The 18,779-nt window shown below is 39.6% G+C and overlaps 1 protein-coding gene across 2 annotated transcripts in view; it reads right to left on the bottom strand.

Annotated features, from left to right (window-relative positions):
* The window catches only part of MANBA (mannosidase beta), a 112,162-nt gene that overhangs the window by 80,974 nt on the left and 12,409 nt on the right, over positions 1-18,779 (bottom strand). For both annotated transcript variants that reach the window (XM_053923080.1, XM_053923079.1), the window contains exons 2-5: positions 15,436-15,530; positions 13,573-13,678; positions 12,585-12,755; positions 6,103-6,226 (exon numbers count right to left, since the gene is read on the bottom strand). In XM_053923080.1, coding sequence (XP_053779055.1) covers positions 6,103-6,226; positions 12,585-12,755; positions 13,573-13,678; positions 15,436-15,530 — 496 coding nt within the window. The remainder of the gene's footprint in view (positions 1-6,102; positions 6,227-12,584; positions 12,756-13,572; positions 13,679-15,435; positions 15,531-18,779) is intronic.

Raw genomic sequence — 18,779 nt, forward strand, 5'->3', positions numbered from 1 at the left:
AATGAGGATGTGTCTCACCCTCCACTATATGTATAATTACATGGTGCCATAGTTCCCCAGTTTGTCAAAATACCATCTTTGTAACCTGAGCTTCCTGTAGAGGGCATGGCAACAGCTATGCGGGAATTTCTGTCAAACACTGAAAATATACTTCTTGAATAATTACTTTCTGTAAGCCTTGACAAACACTATAAGTTACACACCAAACCAAAAAAGCCAAGATGTTGAATCTACTTAGAGAAACAAAATACACTCAGAGGTCACAGTTAAGAATCCAGATGGCATCTGGGGAGTTAAGAACTGGGGGAGAAATGGAAGAGCATTAAGGTCAGCCTGGGACAGATATGCAAACATTGGTAGGTTGCTTATGTAAGATAAAAAAGATGCTCCATCTATCTTCTTGGGAGGGGGGCAAGCTATTCAGAGACAGCTGCCTTGATTAGCTTCTCCCTGCTGAGCTGCTCACCGCTCTTCCTCTTGCCTGCTCTCTTCTTGCATCTTTAACAGAGGATGAAAAGCTAGAGTGAAAAGGTAGTCCTGCACATTGGAAGACACAGAAATGCCAACAAGCTGAAATGACCAATCCACAGAATGTTTAAATTCAAATGCAGTAGATTTTCCCGTGCTCCGGCTGGAATTATAGCACAGACTTCAGCAGCTGCTTTTCAAAGAGCTAACAGCTTGCATTAGCCTGAAAAGCAGGTTCACAGTTAGTTACAACAGCTGTTTTACCCTTCTTTACTAAGCAGTAAAGATCTCCTTGCCTACTCAGCAGGACAAAATCCTCAAAGATGAAATCCAGGCAAAACAGATGCAAAACAACCCCCGCCCCCTCCCCCAAAAAACAAGGATAAATTGGTAAATTCCAGAGGGGAAAAAAAACTAATTATGCAACAAGGGAGCTAATCAGAGGAGAGATTATTCAAGCAATCTAGCTACCCATAAAGATATTTTCAAAGGTGAATGCTGTCATTTTCATGAGTAAATAATTCAATGATAAATGGAAGTGATTCGAAATGAATGCAAGAAAGAAAATAAATGCATCAAAAAGGCATTAAGCAATACTGACACATCTTTGCTCTATTGTATTAAGCTGTAAGTAAAGGGCAGCATTGACCTTCAATAGAGGGTTCTATTGGACAGGCCAGGGTGGAGCTGAGAGCTAAAGTCACTCGTCTGAGTCTTGGAGAAGGGAAGAGGGGAGGTGCTCTAGGCGGAGGCAGCAAGTTAACTTGAAGAGGGTGGGGGAAGGTGGCACTGGGAGATGCTCAAGCACACCTCGAAGACCCACAGCTCACTTCAGCTCAAGAGGAGGAGTTGCATGCTGAAAAACATCTATCTCTACACTCTCTTTTCTATAACTGTGGTAACAAAAGATTAAACAATGTAGGATTTCAGCAGAACATACTTATTATATATTTAGACTTAATATGTTTATGTAACCTTATGAAAAGCTTAAGAAACTAGACACTCATCCCTCTCTGATTAATTTTAGGGCCTAATGTGAACAATTCACATCAGATTACAAATATGAAAGACCTAGCAGAGAGAAAATAATCTATAAATGAATCCTTACCACTGACCCCCACAACTCCTCCACCACCACCACTACCACACAGGGACTGCATTTTGGGCCAGATTATTTGCTTGCAGAAGTCCAAATCTCTGGAACTGGGCCTCCCCCACCCACCCCCCCACACACCAGTTGTCTTCTCCCCATCTCCCCTTCCATCACACTTTGGAAACCAAAGTCCAGCCCAGACATTCCTTTCCCCTCCCCCCACAGATGGGATTAGTCTTCTACCCGCTCGCAAGGGAAAAGAACAGTAGAATTTTGCTGCGTTTCCACATCTGGTAACAAGCATCTGAGCTTCCCTTTTCAATACCAAGGTCAATCTTTCACCGTTTAAAATACTGAAAATATGGGTGCCCTAAAACAGCTATTGCTATTTAAAACCTGATTAGAATATTCCAGGGCTACGGATGAATCATTCAAATAAATATTTTCTCATGAGGTTTCAAAGAAAGTCACACCAATGTATTGGTATGCTTTAATACCTAGAAAAATGACAAAAGCCTAAGAGATAATGGAAGAAATTTTGTTTTCCTTTGACTTCAGTATTTTTTTCAAATATAAATGTGTTTTCATTATTTTAAACATTAGGAAGATGTAAAAATCATTTAGGAAGCTGAGGTTAGAACAAAAGCGAACAAATGACCACAGGATATTGAAAAGCACTGAAATTTAGCCACAACTATTATAAGTACTGAAATACAGAAAAAAATATTTTTTATATATGATTTACTTTATATATATGTATATGTGTATATAAGTAAATTTATTCACAGGAATTTCAAGTTAATTTCTTAAAAGTCTAACAGCCTTTTTTCTGTCATACTATACACGATTATATTGGGAAATTATGATTGGTCATTTGATCTTCAGGGGTAAACTCACTAATCTTAAGAAATAAATTGAACATTTAGAAAAGCAAAAATGTTATCCCTTTCTAACTTCAATAGGAGAAAGCAGAAAGTGCCACATAGTCAAATTAGTTTAACCCTTCAGAATAAGTTGGCTGAAATTACTAATACATTAGTTTGTTTTAGCTACTTTTTCCCTTACTGCAGAAACAATATAGGCTCAATATCTAAATTTAGAAAGCACGGGTAAGCAGAAGAATAAATACAAACTATCTGTTGTGTTAATACCCAGAGATAGTCACTGTGTTCGTTAGCTTTGACCAATCTCATTTCACTAAATATTAAAAATTAATATATTCTATTTTAAATAAAATTTCTATATATTTGTTTATTATGAACTAATTTTTATATTTTTAGTGACTTCATAGTGCCTGCTTCACAGTAGATATCAAATAAATACATAAAAGTATCCAGAATATATTAGCTTATTCTCTTTATTATTTTTCAACTTTTAAAAATTTCTTTTGCTGGCGGGTGGGCTTGGCAGAGGGGGGTGAATGGGGAAAAAACTGGGACAATCATAACTGTATAAACAATAATAAAATAAAATAAAATAAAAATTTCTATTGATTTCAGTGACGAAAAAAATTCTGAAAAAACTCCTAAAGGATGTTCCCCTCCTAAAGTTTTCATAAGTTTATGCTTCAATTTTCTCTGTTACATCAAATAACCAAATCAAAATCTATAAAATTAGTCAAAACTATAAGAATTATTGCTTTCTATGCTCAGGGCACATCTTCTGAACAGAAAGCGTATTTTTCTCTATGTTAATTACACAGAATTCAATTAAATTTTAAACATCATTTAAATTAATTGATTTAATTCAAATAAAATTCATTCACGCACTAGTGACTAATAAACTGAATTCTAATGACTCATATTCAGGAAGAAATGTTTAGCTTCAAAGTAAAAAATTTTAATTAAACTACAGCAGTGTTATTCAATTTTTTTCAGGCCTCTGGAACACAGTACTCATTGGCAACTTCCTAAAACACTGATTAAGCTTCAAAACAATTAAATAAATAACTTTGAAAAATGAGACCCCTTCTTAAACTAGACTTCATTATATACACCTGAGAAAAACCGTGTGTGCGGATGGGGGAGAATGAACTAGAACCATTATTTGGTTTTAGTAGCACGACTCAGTTCAGGTCATACCTCTGAGGAATAGTTTCAGAAGCACTAAACTAGAGAGCTAAAATAGCCACATTTACAGATGAAAGTTAAATTAGATCCTTAATGCCTTTTTAACATTAAAAATACAGCAGCACCAAATGATCTCAACTATCAACTATCTCTGAATTCCTTTTGTCTTTTGTCTTCAAAAACAGACTTAGTTCGATTAAATAGCAATCTAGAGTCGCAAGTGCCCTAAAGATAGCAGAACTCTTATACTGACGTATCACATTCTTGCTTACTGATTTCATCGAGTTAGGCCTAGGCCTGCACAGAACTGGACTGAGCATCATGAGCTAACACTGAAGATCCACCTTCTGGGGAGGGGGGCAGTAGAAGAGGTGACAGAGGGGATAAATGGTGATGGAAGGAGTCTTGACTTGGGGTGGTGGCACAGAATACAATATACAGATGATGTATTATAGAATTATACACCTGAACCTATATAATCTTATTAACCAATGTCTGCCCGATAATTCAATTAAAAAAAGAAAAGAAGATCCACCTTACATTCTCTAACTTCTCAAAACCTCACTGATCTTTGATTTTCTGAACTATTGGGGCTGCTATCCCAAAAGACCATTACGCAACATGTTTGGTTTGGTATTCCCTTATACCTCCCCTCCCTGCCCAATCAACATGCAGGAATGAGATACAGTATTTCTTTCCTATGCCAAACACACACAGTGCTGGGCCAAGAACTCAACAAATATTTGACCAGCTTGTAACTGATTCCCTGACATCTCTGAGATTTCTGAGCTTTTATTTACTGCTCTTTTCTTGCGAATAGTTCCTTCAACTGAAAAAGTAGTATACTTTACCTTACAAAACTTTCTTTATGCCTTATTGCCTTCCAGTTTATTTTTAACTCTCAAAAAGGCTTGTGTGTCCTGGCCATCAGAGGAGAAAATGTGCAGTGATGGAAAGTCAGCCCGATAATTTGAACAAATCGAGATCCTGGGACAGTGAAAGTGACCACAGAGGCAGCAAAAGGAATACAAACCAGCAGGCCCAATTCTTTTTAAAAGAACTTGAGTTTTGGTTTCATCCCATCCTGTCGGGCTTGTGGGGTGCCTAGAGAGGAGATTCCAGGTCCCAGCCTCAAGATGAAGAACCTAAGGCCTTGGGAGGTGAAATGAGTTATTTGACATACATGGCTAATTATGTAGCAGGGCTGGGATTAGAACTCAGCTACCCTGCCTTTCAAATTTCTGATCAGGATTGTTAAAATGAGTCTGTGGAAGCAAACCCCTAGTGATTTCCTTTTTTTTTTTTTTTTTTTTAAGATTTTACTTATTTAGTTTAGACAGAGGGGAAGGGAGGAAGAAAGAGAGGGAGAGAAACATCAATGTGTGTTTGCTTCTCACATGCCCCCTACTGGGGACCTGACCTGACCTGCAGCTTAAGCATATGCCCTGACTGGGAATTGAACCTGCAACTCTTTGGTTTGTATGCCGGCACTCAATCCACTGAACCACACCAGCAAGGGCCCCTAGTGACTTCTTAAAGCAAATTGTTTGATGACCAGTTGTGGTAAAATTAGTTCTGGAGTGGATTATCCTGTCTTGACTAGATGGCTACATGAATGTAGCCTTGGAGCAGACAGAAGAATATGTAAACGGAGAACTGAAGAATACATGTATGGGGGTGCACTTATGCAAGGAAACAATGTGTTATACATAAGCACACAGAAGAGAAGGGTGTGAAGACATCGAGAGTATAGCACTTTCCATACTTGAATATTTTTTTAAATATAATTTGTCATATTTTGTAATAGATGGTGATTTTTCACTGACATGTTAGTAAATGTATAAAGTTGTGATGTCCTGGCTGGTGTGGCTCAGTGGATTGAGCACTGGCCTGCAAACCAAAGGGTCACCGGTTCAATTCCCAGGCAGGGCACATGCCTGGGTTGCGCACCAGGTCCCCAGTAGGGGGTGCATGAGAGGCAACCACACATTGACATTTCTCTCCCTTTCTCTCTCCCCTCTCCTCTGTCTAAAAATAAATAAATAAAATCATTCTAAAAAATGAAATTGTGAAATTAATTGTGAAGAACTGTTTCATATTTCAGTGTCAGTCTTTTTCTTTTACCTCTATGTCAGTGTGCAGAATGCAAAAAAGAATTCTTTTAAAAAGGAAACTCTCAAAAGAAAGAAAGAACAAACACTTAGCTCAGGAATACTAGAGCAACTCATACTTTCATTCTTTTCAAAATATGTTAAAAGGTATCTACCTGCCTACTTATCTGCTTTATATTGCAAATTTTTATTACAAATAACAGTTTGTACATATTTTTCACTTTTTGAAATTTAATGTGCCACAAAATTTTTTAAAATAAGTCTCTGAAAAGTAAATCTATATATTCAAATTATAAACCCAATTCTTGCAACACAGAAGAGGCTCGAAAAAGTAAAAAAGAAATCACATGTCTTAGCTTACCATATATAGGGGAAAACGTGAAGTAGTTCAGATGACAAATATTATAGGCTTCAATCCTAACGTCTTTCCAGATGCCCTGGGTAGGAAAGGAAGGCCCCCAGTCCCAACTAAAGGAACACTGTTCCTGTAATTTCAAGGGGAAGAAAAGAAGATAGATTCTGGTTACCATGAAGTTTAAATATTATTTTTAAAAACGTTTCTTTATAAGATATTATAAAAGTACATATTAGTTTGCTGGGGCTGCCAGAACAAAATACCACAGCTTGGGTGGCTCAAACAACATAAATGTATTTTCTCACAGTTCTAAAAGTTGGGAATTCCCAACACCTAGGTGTTGGTAGGAATGATTTCCCCCGAAGCCTCTCTCCTAGGCTCACAGAAGGTGCCTTCTCACCGTGCCCTCACATGGTCTTTATTCTGCATGCGTGCACACATCCCTAGTGTCTCTCTCTGTTGTCCAGACTTCCTCTTCTTGTAAGGACTTCATTCTCACTGGATTGGAACCCACCCTCACAGTCTCATTTCACTTAGTCATCTCTTTAAAGACCTTATTTCCAGATAGGGTTACATTTTGAGCCACAGAGGTTTAGGACTTCAACATACAAATTTGAGGGGGTTTAAAAAAATAAATTTGATGGGAAGGAGCACAGAATTAACTCCATAGTAGTATATGTGTGTGTGTGTGTCCTATCCATAGCATCTAAAATGACCCACAATGCCCTGGCAGGGTGGCTCAGTTAGTTGGAGCGTTGTCTCATATACCTAAAGGTTGCAGGCTTGATTCCTGGTCAGGGTTTATAACTAGGTTGCTGGTTCAATCCCCAGTCAGGGTACCTATAGAAGGCAGCCAATCAATGTTTCTCTCTCATCTATCTCTCTGTCTATCTGTCTCTCCCTCCCTCCCTGCCCCCCTTGTTTCCTCTCTCTCTAAAATCAATAAGCATATCCTCAGGTGAGGGTTAAAAAATAAATAATAAACAAAAATAAAAATAAAATGGCCTACAATGATCCCCCTCTAGTACTCATGCCCTTGTGAAATCCCCTCCCCTTGAGTATGGATTAGACCTAGCAAATCACTTCTAACCAGCAGAATACAGCAGAGGTGATAACTTCAAAAATTAGGTTATAAAAGACTGCACCTTCTGCTTGGGGAGCTCATTCCCACTCTCTCTTGGCCAAGGAAGAAGCCAGCTGCCATGTTGTGAGGTGGCTCTGTAGACAGGCCTATAGGAGTGGGCTCAGAAGCTAACCTGAGGCCTGCTGACAACCACGTGCGGGAACTTGGACACAAACACTCCTAGTCAGCCTGGAGATGACTGCAGCCCTGGTCCACAGCTTCACGACAACCTCATGAGTGACCTTAAGCCAGAGACACCCAGCTAAGCCACACCTTCCTGACAGAAAGTATGACAATAAGTGTCATTTTAAGCTGATAATTTTTGACATTATTTGTTACACAACAGTAGATAACTAATATATCAACCTATGGAGCTAGTTATATTTGGCAGAAATGTTCTAAGAACATAAAATTTAATTAGGTGCATTTGTTCTTCGAAAGCATATTACATTGAGGCAACAGAATAGTTACTTTTTAGACTTCTGAAAAATATCTCTTAACCTACCATTGTATTTACATGGAATAACTAAAGAGAATATGGTGTTTAAATAACTATAAAAAACAAAGAAGCAAATTGGAAGATTAAAGGTTTAAAGAACGCTAGCTAGACTTGCCAACCCCTACGTCCTACAGTATGAATTCAGAAGTACTTGTTTCTGAACTCACAGCCCAGAGCAATCAGTTCACCGACACAGGCAGCCAGGGCAGACGTTCTGTCCACTCTTACCCAGCCTGGCTCCCTGTCTCTCCCTTTGGACATATTTCAATTTCCATATTAATTTACAAAGGTTCAAATTCAAAAGCAGGAAATGGTTCCCTTAAAATAAATCCCTTTTTAAGCAGAATATTTCTAATTTCTACTTCTTAAAAGAAAAAATTATTTTCAAAATGCAGTTCATTAAAATGTATGAGACAATGAGTTCAGCTTTTAAAAAGGAACAAGCACCAGAGGAAGTACTAAGATCTTTTTAAAGGGAGCATTTGTAGAGTACAGCCTGAGGATTTGGACAAACTGTTCTCATTTAAGTATTATTTCCCAAGCTCTGTATTTATCAGAGACAGAGATCAATTCATTTCCATTACAGGGAAAAAGAAAGAATTAAAACCATTTCATAGCATCGGTATCTGTTGAAATTCACCAGGTAGGTATCAGATTGTCATGTTTGGAATGAAACCCACCGTGGGGATATTTACTGGAAAGTTTGTAAGTTCAGATATGTAATTCTTTCATCAGGGACAGGGAGAAGGAAGAGGGCAAAAATGTTAAACATCTAATATGTGTGTGTGTGCGTGTGTGTGTGCACGCGTGTAGATATATTCAACATCTTCTATGGAAGACTACTTTCCCCACCAGTGGCTACAAATCATTTCTGTTCATACAACCTCTCCAAATATGTTATCACTTATTAAAAAAAATATTTGCAAAGTGCTTTCTATGTGTCAGCCTGGTAGTATATCAATGTACAAGCAGACACAGTCCTTCTGCTTATAGTGCTCACAGTACAGCAAGAAATTCAGGCTCTGAATTTTTTTAAAAATCACAAATACAAAGGAAACAGGGAACAAATAATGGAGGAAGGAGATGTCAAACAAGATTTCCCGAATAATAGTGACTTTTATATGGAGACTTGAGGGTTAGTTCTAAGTCTAGGGGAGAAGGCTGTAAAGCATCCCTTTCAGTAGTAACAGCAAGAAAGTACGACACCATCCAGAAATAAGAACAAGACAGTGCAAGAAAGTGCAATACTGTCCAGGAAATGCAGAGAGAACAATGGGAGAAGTGGAAGAAGACTGAAAAAGTGGTCGTGGGCTAACAGAGCTAAAAACTCTGAACTGTAGCCTAAAGGCAGGGAGGAACGGTTGAAGGGTTTTTAAAAGGGGAAGTGCTGTGATTTTTATCTGAAAAGAACATTCTGGCTGCTCTGTGGCAAATTAACTGGAGGAAGGCCAATGAGGTTGCAGGGATACCAAGGAAATATTTCATGCAAGAAATGATGACAGACTGAACTCACGCATGGTAGTAGGAATGGAGTGTGGGCAGATTCAAGAACCACTGACAAGGTAACATCCACATTACCAAAAGACTTAGCCATGGATTTGAGGAGGGAAGAAAATGAGATGGAGGCATCAAAAATAACTCCTAGGTTTTTGGCTTGAGTGACTGTCCTGTATTATACTCCATTTAGCATGACATGGAGCTTTGGGAGAAGGGTTTAGACCCCCAAGTGCAGTGTTGGACATACTGAGCTTTAGGTCCCAGTGAATCAGCCAAGTGAAGATGCCAAATAGGCAACTGAATATCGGGTCTGAATTAAAGAGAGGTCTGAACTGACAACACGATATTAGAAGTCACTGGAAATTTGATTGGCTGTTGAAGAAATAAAGATACATGAGACAGACTAGACAGGATACAAAAATGAAAGGAGAAAAGTGTCTAGAACAGAGAGAGGACTGAATAGGAAGACTTTTTAGAGGAAGAAGTTGGTCTGGAAAAAGAAACTTGGCAGGAACAGCCAGGGATGTCAATGGAAAGCAAGAAAGATGGTGTGGGAGAACCAAGATGGCGGCGTAAGTAGACACACTGCGCCTCCTCGCACAACCAGAACTGACAGAGAATCCAACGGCAAGGAAGTCCGACACCAAGGAAATAAAAAATAAACATTCATCCAGACCGGTAGGAGGGGCGGAGACGGGCACCGGGGCGGAGAGGACTCGCATGGCCGTGGCGAGACCGAGACTGGCGGAGTGTGGGATGAACGGGGCAGGCAGTCCGACCACTAGCAGACCCTGTGGCCCCACATTCGCACACAGATAAATCGAGAGGGCCGGACTCAGAGTGGCGGAGAACGGGGCAGGCAGAGTGGCGGGTAGCACCCCGCAACCCCACATTTGCGCACAGATAAACCGGACAAACAGCGGGGAGCGAAGCAGACCACGCAACCCAGGGCTCCAGCGCGGGGAAATAAAGCCTCAAACCTCTGATTGAAAATGCCAGCGGGGGTTGGGGCGGCAGCAGGAGAGACTCCCAGCCTCACGGGAGAGGTCGTTGGAGAGACCCACAGGGGCCTAGGGCATGCACAAGCCCACCCACTCGGGAACCAGCACTAGAGGGGCCCAGTTTGATTGTGGGTAGCGGAGTGAAAGACTGAAATCCGGAGGAGAGTGAGGCGGGCGCCATTGCTCCCACTCGGCCCCTCCCCCTCGTACAGCATCACAGCCCAGCAACCAGCGTTACCCCGCCCCGGTGAACACCGAAAGCTCCGCCCCTTTAAGCAACAGCCATGCCAAGACAAAAAAAAAAAAAAGAAAAAAATGGCCCAAATGACAGAACACTTCAAAGCTCCAGAAAAAATACAACACAGCGAGGAAGAGATAGCCAACCTATCAGATGCACAGTTCAAAACACTGATTATCAAGACGCTCACAGAATTGGTTGAATCTGTTCGAAAACCAGATGAAAAAATGAAGCCTATGCTAAGAGAAACAAAGGAAATTGTACAGGGAACCAATAGTGATGAGAAGGAAACTGGGACTCAAATCAATGGGGTGGACCACAAGGAAGAAAGAAACATCCAACCAGAAAAGAATGAAGAAACAAGAATTCGGAAAAATGAGGAGAGGCTTAGGAACCTCCAGGACATCTTGAAACGTTCCAACATCCGAATTATAGGGGTGCCAGAAGGAGAAGAGGAAGAACAAAATATTGAAAACTTATTTGAACAAATAATGAAGGAGAACTTCCCCAATCTGGCAAAGGAAATAGACTTCCAGGAAGTCCAGGAAGCTCAGAGAGTCCCAAAGAAGCTGGACCCAAGGAGGAACACACCAAGGCACATCATAATTATATTACCCAAGATTAGCAAGGACCTACATCCAAGATTACTGTATCCAGCAAAGCTATCATTTAGAATGGAAGGGAAGATAAAGTGCTTCTCAGATAAGGTCAAGTTAAAGAAGTTCATCATCACCAAGCCCTTACTATATGAAATGTTAAAGGGAGTTACCTAAGAAAAAGAAGATCAAAAATAGGAACAGTAAAAATGACAGCAAACTCAACAGTTATTAACGACCACACCTAAAACAAAAACAAGAGCAAACTAGGCAAACAACTAGAACAGGAACAGAACCATAGAGATGGAGATCACATGGAGGGTTGTCACTAGGGGAGTGGGAGGGGGAGAGGGGGGGAAGGTACAGAGAATAAGTAGCATAGATGATAGGTGGAAAATAGACAGGGGGAGGGTAAGAATAGTGTAGGAAATGTAGAAGCCAAAGAACTTGTAAGTATGACCCATGGACATGAACTATAGGGGGGGAATATGGGAGGAAGGGGGTGGGCAGGATGGAGTGGGGTGGGGGGGTGGAAATGGGACAACTGTAATAGCATAATCAATAAATATATTTTTAAAAAAAAGAAAAAGAAAGATGGTGTGGAATATTCCAAAGGGGGAGGTGAGGTGATGGGTTCCACCATTCAAGGTGGACAGAGAAGGAAGCAGAGATCAGAGGCAGAGAAAGCAGAGAGGTCAAAGAGTAGATGGAGAGTAACATTTCCTCATTACAGCCACCCTCCACCTCTATCCCACGAACTTCACATAAGCTAAGCTCTGAGGCATTTTGTCGGTTACACACCTAGAGGTCTGTAATTACAGAAATAAGTCTCCAGAATAAATAATATCACCGCCCTACATTTGGAATAGCTGTACAGCACTTTATTATGGAAATAACAAAGTGTGAGTGTGCTTAATAATGCTGCACTGCACACTTAAAAATGGTTAAGACAGTAAATTTTATGTGTATTTTAACACAATTAAAATAATTTTAAATAAAAATAAAATAAAAAACTAAGTATCACATAGAATACTAATTCAACCATGAACTGGAGTAAATCCAAGTCATCTTGATATTAGACTCTAAGAAAAACATCCCCTTGTGGCTTTTGTTATCTGATGTTAGATTTTATTAGAACCTACCAGTAAAATATAAGAACATGTCGGCAAAATATTAATAGTTACAGAAGGCTTCCTAGTAACAAGAATCACCAATAAATATGAACCTTATGTCCTGGCGAAAAGTTTGATAAACCTGAATATTGAAAAATAAGGTGTAAAGTTACATCGATAGTCACCTATTTGTCTTCTTTTCTTGATGTTAGCTAAGTTCTGAAGCATGCTTCAAGAAAAAAAATCTAGAAAGACAAAAATTCTCCACAAAAAAATCATATAATCTTTTGGCTCTTATTTTTAAAAATTTTCAAATCCCAATACAGGGGCAAGAAAAAGATGTCCAACTTCCCACAAGCATTTCATATACCAGCACATCCCACCCTCAAGGCTACAGCCCCATCCATTTGCGAGACCATTACCTTTCGAATGAAGTTGACATGGCACTCTCCCTTCTGGACATTCGGAGGGCAGTTTGGAGGCACCTCGTAGCGAGTGTGGGCTCTGCTCTGCTGCTCCGCATACAACACTGGTGACTGGAAATGCAGCTCAATGGAGTTTCGGGGTTTGACCACTTGAGTAATATCAAAGCTCTGAATTAAAGGCAAAGAACAGATGTGGAAGTAGCCTTGTGAGTAAAAGTTTAGATATGGGCATGTATAAGATGGAAGGAGAGATGCGTAAAATAACTGAAACCTTTATGTTGAGCCTTTTTGCAAGAGAAAACACTTTTCCAAAATAGTATAGCTAAGTTGCCGACTTTTAATTATAACTGAGTACATTCTCCTACCCAACATAGATTTCTAGGTTTCTCCTTCTGTTTGTACTGACAGATGATGCTCCTAGTAAACAGTGCAAGCAGAAAATATATTTAGCTCTGTAATGTCTGCTCTGGCTATTTACATATGGCCTTGAACTGCCAAGGATTTCCTAGACGCTTCATGACTCTTTGGTATAAATAGTATGTAGTGATAAGTTACTTTTGTTTTGGCAAGTCTACCCTTGGAAGGGAAGGGACATCAGGATATGATCTCATAACATAATTATTCCAGAAAGGAAGGAACATTTTCTTTTGAAATGGTGTGCCAACTGTCGTTTCCCATGAAACGCTGGATCACCAAACAGCAGAGAAGGAAATGGCATTTGTTGAATACTTCCCCTGTGTTAAGAAATGTGCCAGTCATTTTATACAATTAGCTTACTAAATTCTCACAATAACTCCATAGGACCTGTAGTATTTTTATCATCCTACAAATGTAACCACTGAGAAATAAAGTAACTTACGCAGTGCTTCAAAGAGCTTGTACCAGCCTGCTGGGCAAATATGCACCTACCTTTGTCTACTCACGATGACAATTAACAGAAATACATAAAAGTGGGGCTTTTAACCTGAAGTTACTATGTACTTACGTATCTTTTGAACATGTTGTTTGTTTTCCCAATAAGAACATTATTGAGCAGGACTTTTGCAACTGTATCGACGCCCTCAAAAACCAAATTTACTTTTTGCCATTTGCTAAAAAAGAAAATTAAGACAAGTATAAAACATTAACTTAGCTATCTTTTGTATTAGTTTAGAACTAAAGGAATAAATATTTCACAGAAAATATATATCATTAAAAATCAGTTCCCAATGAAATATCCAGAAGTTTAATACATTTTTATACTGAGTGACCCTTATCTTTCTTCATAATATTTCAATCACCATAAAATCATGAGCACAACTTACAATTTCCAAATTCATTGACTTTTTTCTAGAACTTCACAAAGTTCTTATGAAAACCAAGTTAAATAATAGGCACAAAACGTTTTCACAAAACCCAAAGATGCAAGTGCTAAAAGCATCAACAACACTAAGGTAACAGGCTTGATTCAGGTTCAGAAGTAATGCTGGGAACTAAGGGGAGAAAGCTGGACAAGTCAGCAGGGCGGGACGGGGTGCAGGAAATGATACAGGGATGGGCGACATTAAGCAGTATTTTCACAGACAAGCAGAGAAGATTAAATCTGATTTGCCAATCAAAAGGAAGAGACTGTTGTTATTGAGCAAGAACATCATGGTAAAAATCAATATTTTGAGAAGATGAGTGCCCTGGAAAATAAAAAGACCAAGCCATAAATTTAGTTAGGCAGTTTTGGCCTAATTCCAGGCATTCACTAACTAATGCGTAGGCAAAGGTGAAAACTTGGAAATGAGGAAGAAGGGGCTGACTCAAGAAAAAGTGCTAGGCAAAAATTAACAAGACTCAGAAACAGACTGAATACAGGGAGATGAAGAAAAGATATGCTGAGACAAAAGTACTTTAGGCATAGAAGACTGGGGAAATGGTAAAAGAAACAATGAGGCTGTTAGAATATAAAGTAACTTGAAGTGGGCACGTCAATTGGTTAAATTTTGAATATGTTGAGTTCAAGGTGAAAGAAGGCCCTTAATGGGGAAATAAGAGCCTAGACCACAAGAATGGTGTGATATTGAGCACCAAATTCTAGCTTTATCTCTCTTTTAAATAATTAGCAAAAAAAGACCTATAAAAGGGACAGAAGAATTTTTTCATTTAGCAATAATGATGGTAGATACAATTAGGTTACATTCTGCTTGATAGAACATCACTGAAAACTATAACATGATTTTTCTCATGGCCTCGTGACATAACATAAGGCCAATGCCATAGTCTCAATGGCTAGTTAATACCACACTGAACAAATGACGTGCCTCTGATCCTACTTGATAATATAAATATATACACTCCAAGGATTGCTGTGAGCAGGGAGAAGGATGTGCAGGTGAGAGAACTGACCAGGTGTAGGTGGCTCCATTATCATCACAGGAAAATGCCTAAGACATGATTTCATGACTGATAATCAGTGGCACCATTCTCATACACAAATCAAAACCTAAGTCATACATTCACTTTTTTAAATTTCTTTTTTATTTATTGATGTTAGAGAAAGAGAGAGAATGGGAGAGAGAAAAACATTGATTTGTTGTTCCACTTATTTATTCATTTGTTGGTTGATTCTTGTATGTGCCCTGACCAGGGATCGAACCCACAACCGTGGCACATTGGGATAATGCTTTAACCAACTGAGCTAGCTACCTGGCCAGGGCCATATATATCATATATATTCACTTTTACAATAAGGCTTTAGTCAAAAAACCCTCTGATGTGAAACCTAAAAAGCAAGAAGTTATTGCAGAGACAGAAAAAGAAGAAAAGCTCAAATAATTATAAAAATAAATAAAAATAGATGTAGATATACATACATACATACCTAGTGTCAAAGGGGATTTGAAATTCCTTGCTATAGGTCCAGTTATCCAAGGAGATCCATCTGTAGTTAAGGTCATTAAACCTGTAGTAAGGATCCTGTTGATACAAATTACAGTAGGTGATTAAATATGCAAAAAGTAAATAAGGTAAACATTAAATAAATTATTAATGATAGCTATTTATCACCTAATAATTGCTGAGCTCTTGGCTTAGGAGTATAGGCATTTCACATGCCAGCACATCTCTCAAGGCTAAAGATCCATCCGTTTACAAGACCATTACTTTTCAAAGTTGACATGGCATTCGCATACCATTCACGAAAATACTAAAAGATGGGTTTTTTTAAAAAGTCCAACAAAATACCCAAAATGAAAGGGCTGAAATGTAAATCATATCTTTTCACTATCAAAGAAGATTGGCTTCCCCTGTTAAAACCAAACTCACCTCCAAGGTATTAGCATTAAATGAAAGCCAGCACTTCTGATGTGTAGCCTTTGCTCTCTCATTGCCCTGTGGCTCTGGCTGTTGCCGCTGCTGCCACTGTCTCAGCTGGCCTCTGGGGAAAGGGCTTCTCCTCTGCTGCCCACAGGTCAGCGAAACTCCCCGTCTCTGGATTTACTTAGCATTTACTTAGCATTTACTTTACTTTTACTTAGCAAAGTTATTTTTTTATTCACCTTTACTAAGTGAGCCCTAAAAGGATATCTACAGAGAATACACAGGAAGCACAGATACCATGAAACTTACAAACCTCAGGTTTCCTGTATTATCCCAGACTAGGTCAAAGAAGTACAACCCGCAGGCCAAATGCAGCTCACTACCTGTTTTTGTGTGGCCAGCAAACTAAGAACAGACATGTGTCGATCAATATAATTTCAGTGGAGAACAGTTGTGCTGATCCCTTTACAGATGATATAGGGCAGCTTTCATGACATGACAGAGGCCACATGGCCCGTGAAGTACAAAATAGTCTCTAGCCCGTTACTGAAAACAGCCGCCAACCTCTGCCCTGCGTGACTGGAGTGCTGGATGTCCACGGTGCCGTTCCACCTGAGTGTCCAGCCCCAGGTCCTCCATTTAATCACGCTTAGTTCTTCTTCTTCTACTCTTTTCCCACCTTTACCTCCCAGATGAGGGCTCCCAGACATGAGGCAGAACAGAAAGTGGTAAGCAGAACTTTTTGGTTCATCTTCTGTGAGCATCCCCACAGCTACAGGAGGGAAACAGTGCCGACCCAGAGGGTTCTCCCCCTGACTGGGACAAGACCGAGGGATTTCCTCAGGGAATGCCACTCCAGATGGAGAAGGAAGAGCCGACTTTGTCTAAGTTCCACAGAGGTAAGGGCTGGATGGCCACCTTAGGTTGGCAAAGGCCAGCTGGGCACTTGCTGAGAGCATAAACCTGTAAGAGACTCAACATCACTGAGTGTGTTTCAAAATAGGAAGAAAGGTACATGCCAGAGAGTGCTGACTGGAAGAATGATATATTTTGATAAGCTACGAGGGGTGGGAGTGGTTGATGAGATTTAATAACAACCAGGAATCACCCAACTGACTTTTAAGGTCTGGTTTTGTTCTGCTAAACGGGGTGTTCTGAGCCAGCCAACTTGACTTCTTTTCTGCTCTTCCCCACACAGGACTCAGCCTCTCCAATGAATAAATACGGAATAAATACTTAAGGACACAGGGTTGAAGTGGCACCTAATTATTAGCCTACCCATGTGTCTCCATCCAGCTATTTATAACTCTACACTGTGGACTGGGTCCAATGTAGTTAAAAATATCATGACGAGGAAGGTGTGAAGGCTAATACAGTTGCAACATGTCCTCGTTTTAAGCATCGGGGCTGCTGATGACCTGGCTTTCAGGGCACAAGTCCCCTTCCCATCCCCCAGATCCTGGAAGGAAGCTCCATGTTGAGTTTGAGAGGGCCATCTTCTCAGGTATATGTTTTCTAGGCAAATAGAATTTAGAGCATTAAGCATTTTTTCTTACTTAAAAAAACCTGATCTGAAAAGGCTACATACTGTTTGATTCCAACCATGCGACATTTTGGAAAAGGCAAAACTATGAAGATAGTAAAAGGGTCAGTGGTTGTCAGGGATTAAGGGGGAGAGAGAGATGAACAGGCAGAAGTCAGTGAAATTACTCTGAATAATACTATAGTGGTGGGTCTATATCATTATACAGCTGTCAAAACCCACAGAACATGCAGCACCAAGCATGAATGGTAATGTCAACCACAGATTTGGGGTCATAATTATGGGTGCCACTGTAGGTTCACTGACAGTGTAAATGTACCAGCTCTCATGGAGGATGTTGATAATGGGGAGGCTGTGCATGTGACGGAGTATATGGGACCTGTCTCTATTTTCCATTCAATTTTGCTGTGAATCTAAAATTATTCTAAAAACTGATCTAAAATTATTCTAAAAACTGAAGTCTTTTTTAAAAAAATTCTCTTACTATGGGAAAATACCTTATTGACCCTACAATAAAAGTTGCAGAGACTTAGATTACATTTGTAATAACTATTCCAAATGCTAAGCAATCAGCTTAATTTGGTTCCAGATTGGTCTGACCACACCCCCTCACTCATATTAAAATTCTGAGTACTATTTAAAGCAAACAGTGGCTCAGTGTTAAAACTGCTGACTAAGGACCCATGTAAGTCACTGAGTTGTTAAGCAAACCCATGAACCCGAAAAACAGGAACAGTATCATTTGTTGAACACCTACTATACATATCAGTCTCCAAGACAGGCACTCACAACACTCTTATTTTCCTAACAAATGTGCAATAAATACCATTTTATAGAGGGAGAAACTAAAGCTCCGAAAGGTGGAGTGATGTTCCTGAGGCCCCACAACAAAGCAGAAGTACATCCAGGAACAAAACCAGCTCGGCCTAACACCAAGGTCTGCATCCTTTCAACTATACTACAGTACCTCACACCACATAAACTTAACAAGAACAAAACTGACAGTTACTGCCCGGGACCATATGGAGCAGGTATTAATATCACACATTTTACTAAGACTCCAAGGCCCTAAGTCAAATGACTACTTAAGTGCTGAAGCACAGATTCAGACCCAGGAAAGCTGGCTCCAGAGTCCACATGCTTCATCATTACCTAACACTGCCATCAATGTCACAAATGCTGTCAGTAGTTCATAACGTCAGTGCTACTTACCAAGTGGGAAGAAGAGATAAACATGCTACATGAGGCCTGAGTTAGTTACTTATAACTGATATTTACCACACTTACTGTACATTGAGAAACTGTGTGTCATCAAGCCATGCAAATAACAGTATGTCTCATTTTCTTTATAAGCTTCTGAACTT

The sequence above is a fragment of the Desmodus rotundus genome, chromosome 4 (genome assembly GCF_022682495.2).
Source record: "Desmodus rotundus isolate HL8 chromosome 4, HLdesRot8A.1, whole genome shotgun sequence".
Taxonomy (NCBI): Eukaryota; Metazoa; Chordata; class Mammalia; order Chiroptera; family Phyllostomidae; genus Desmodus; species Desmodus rotundus.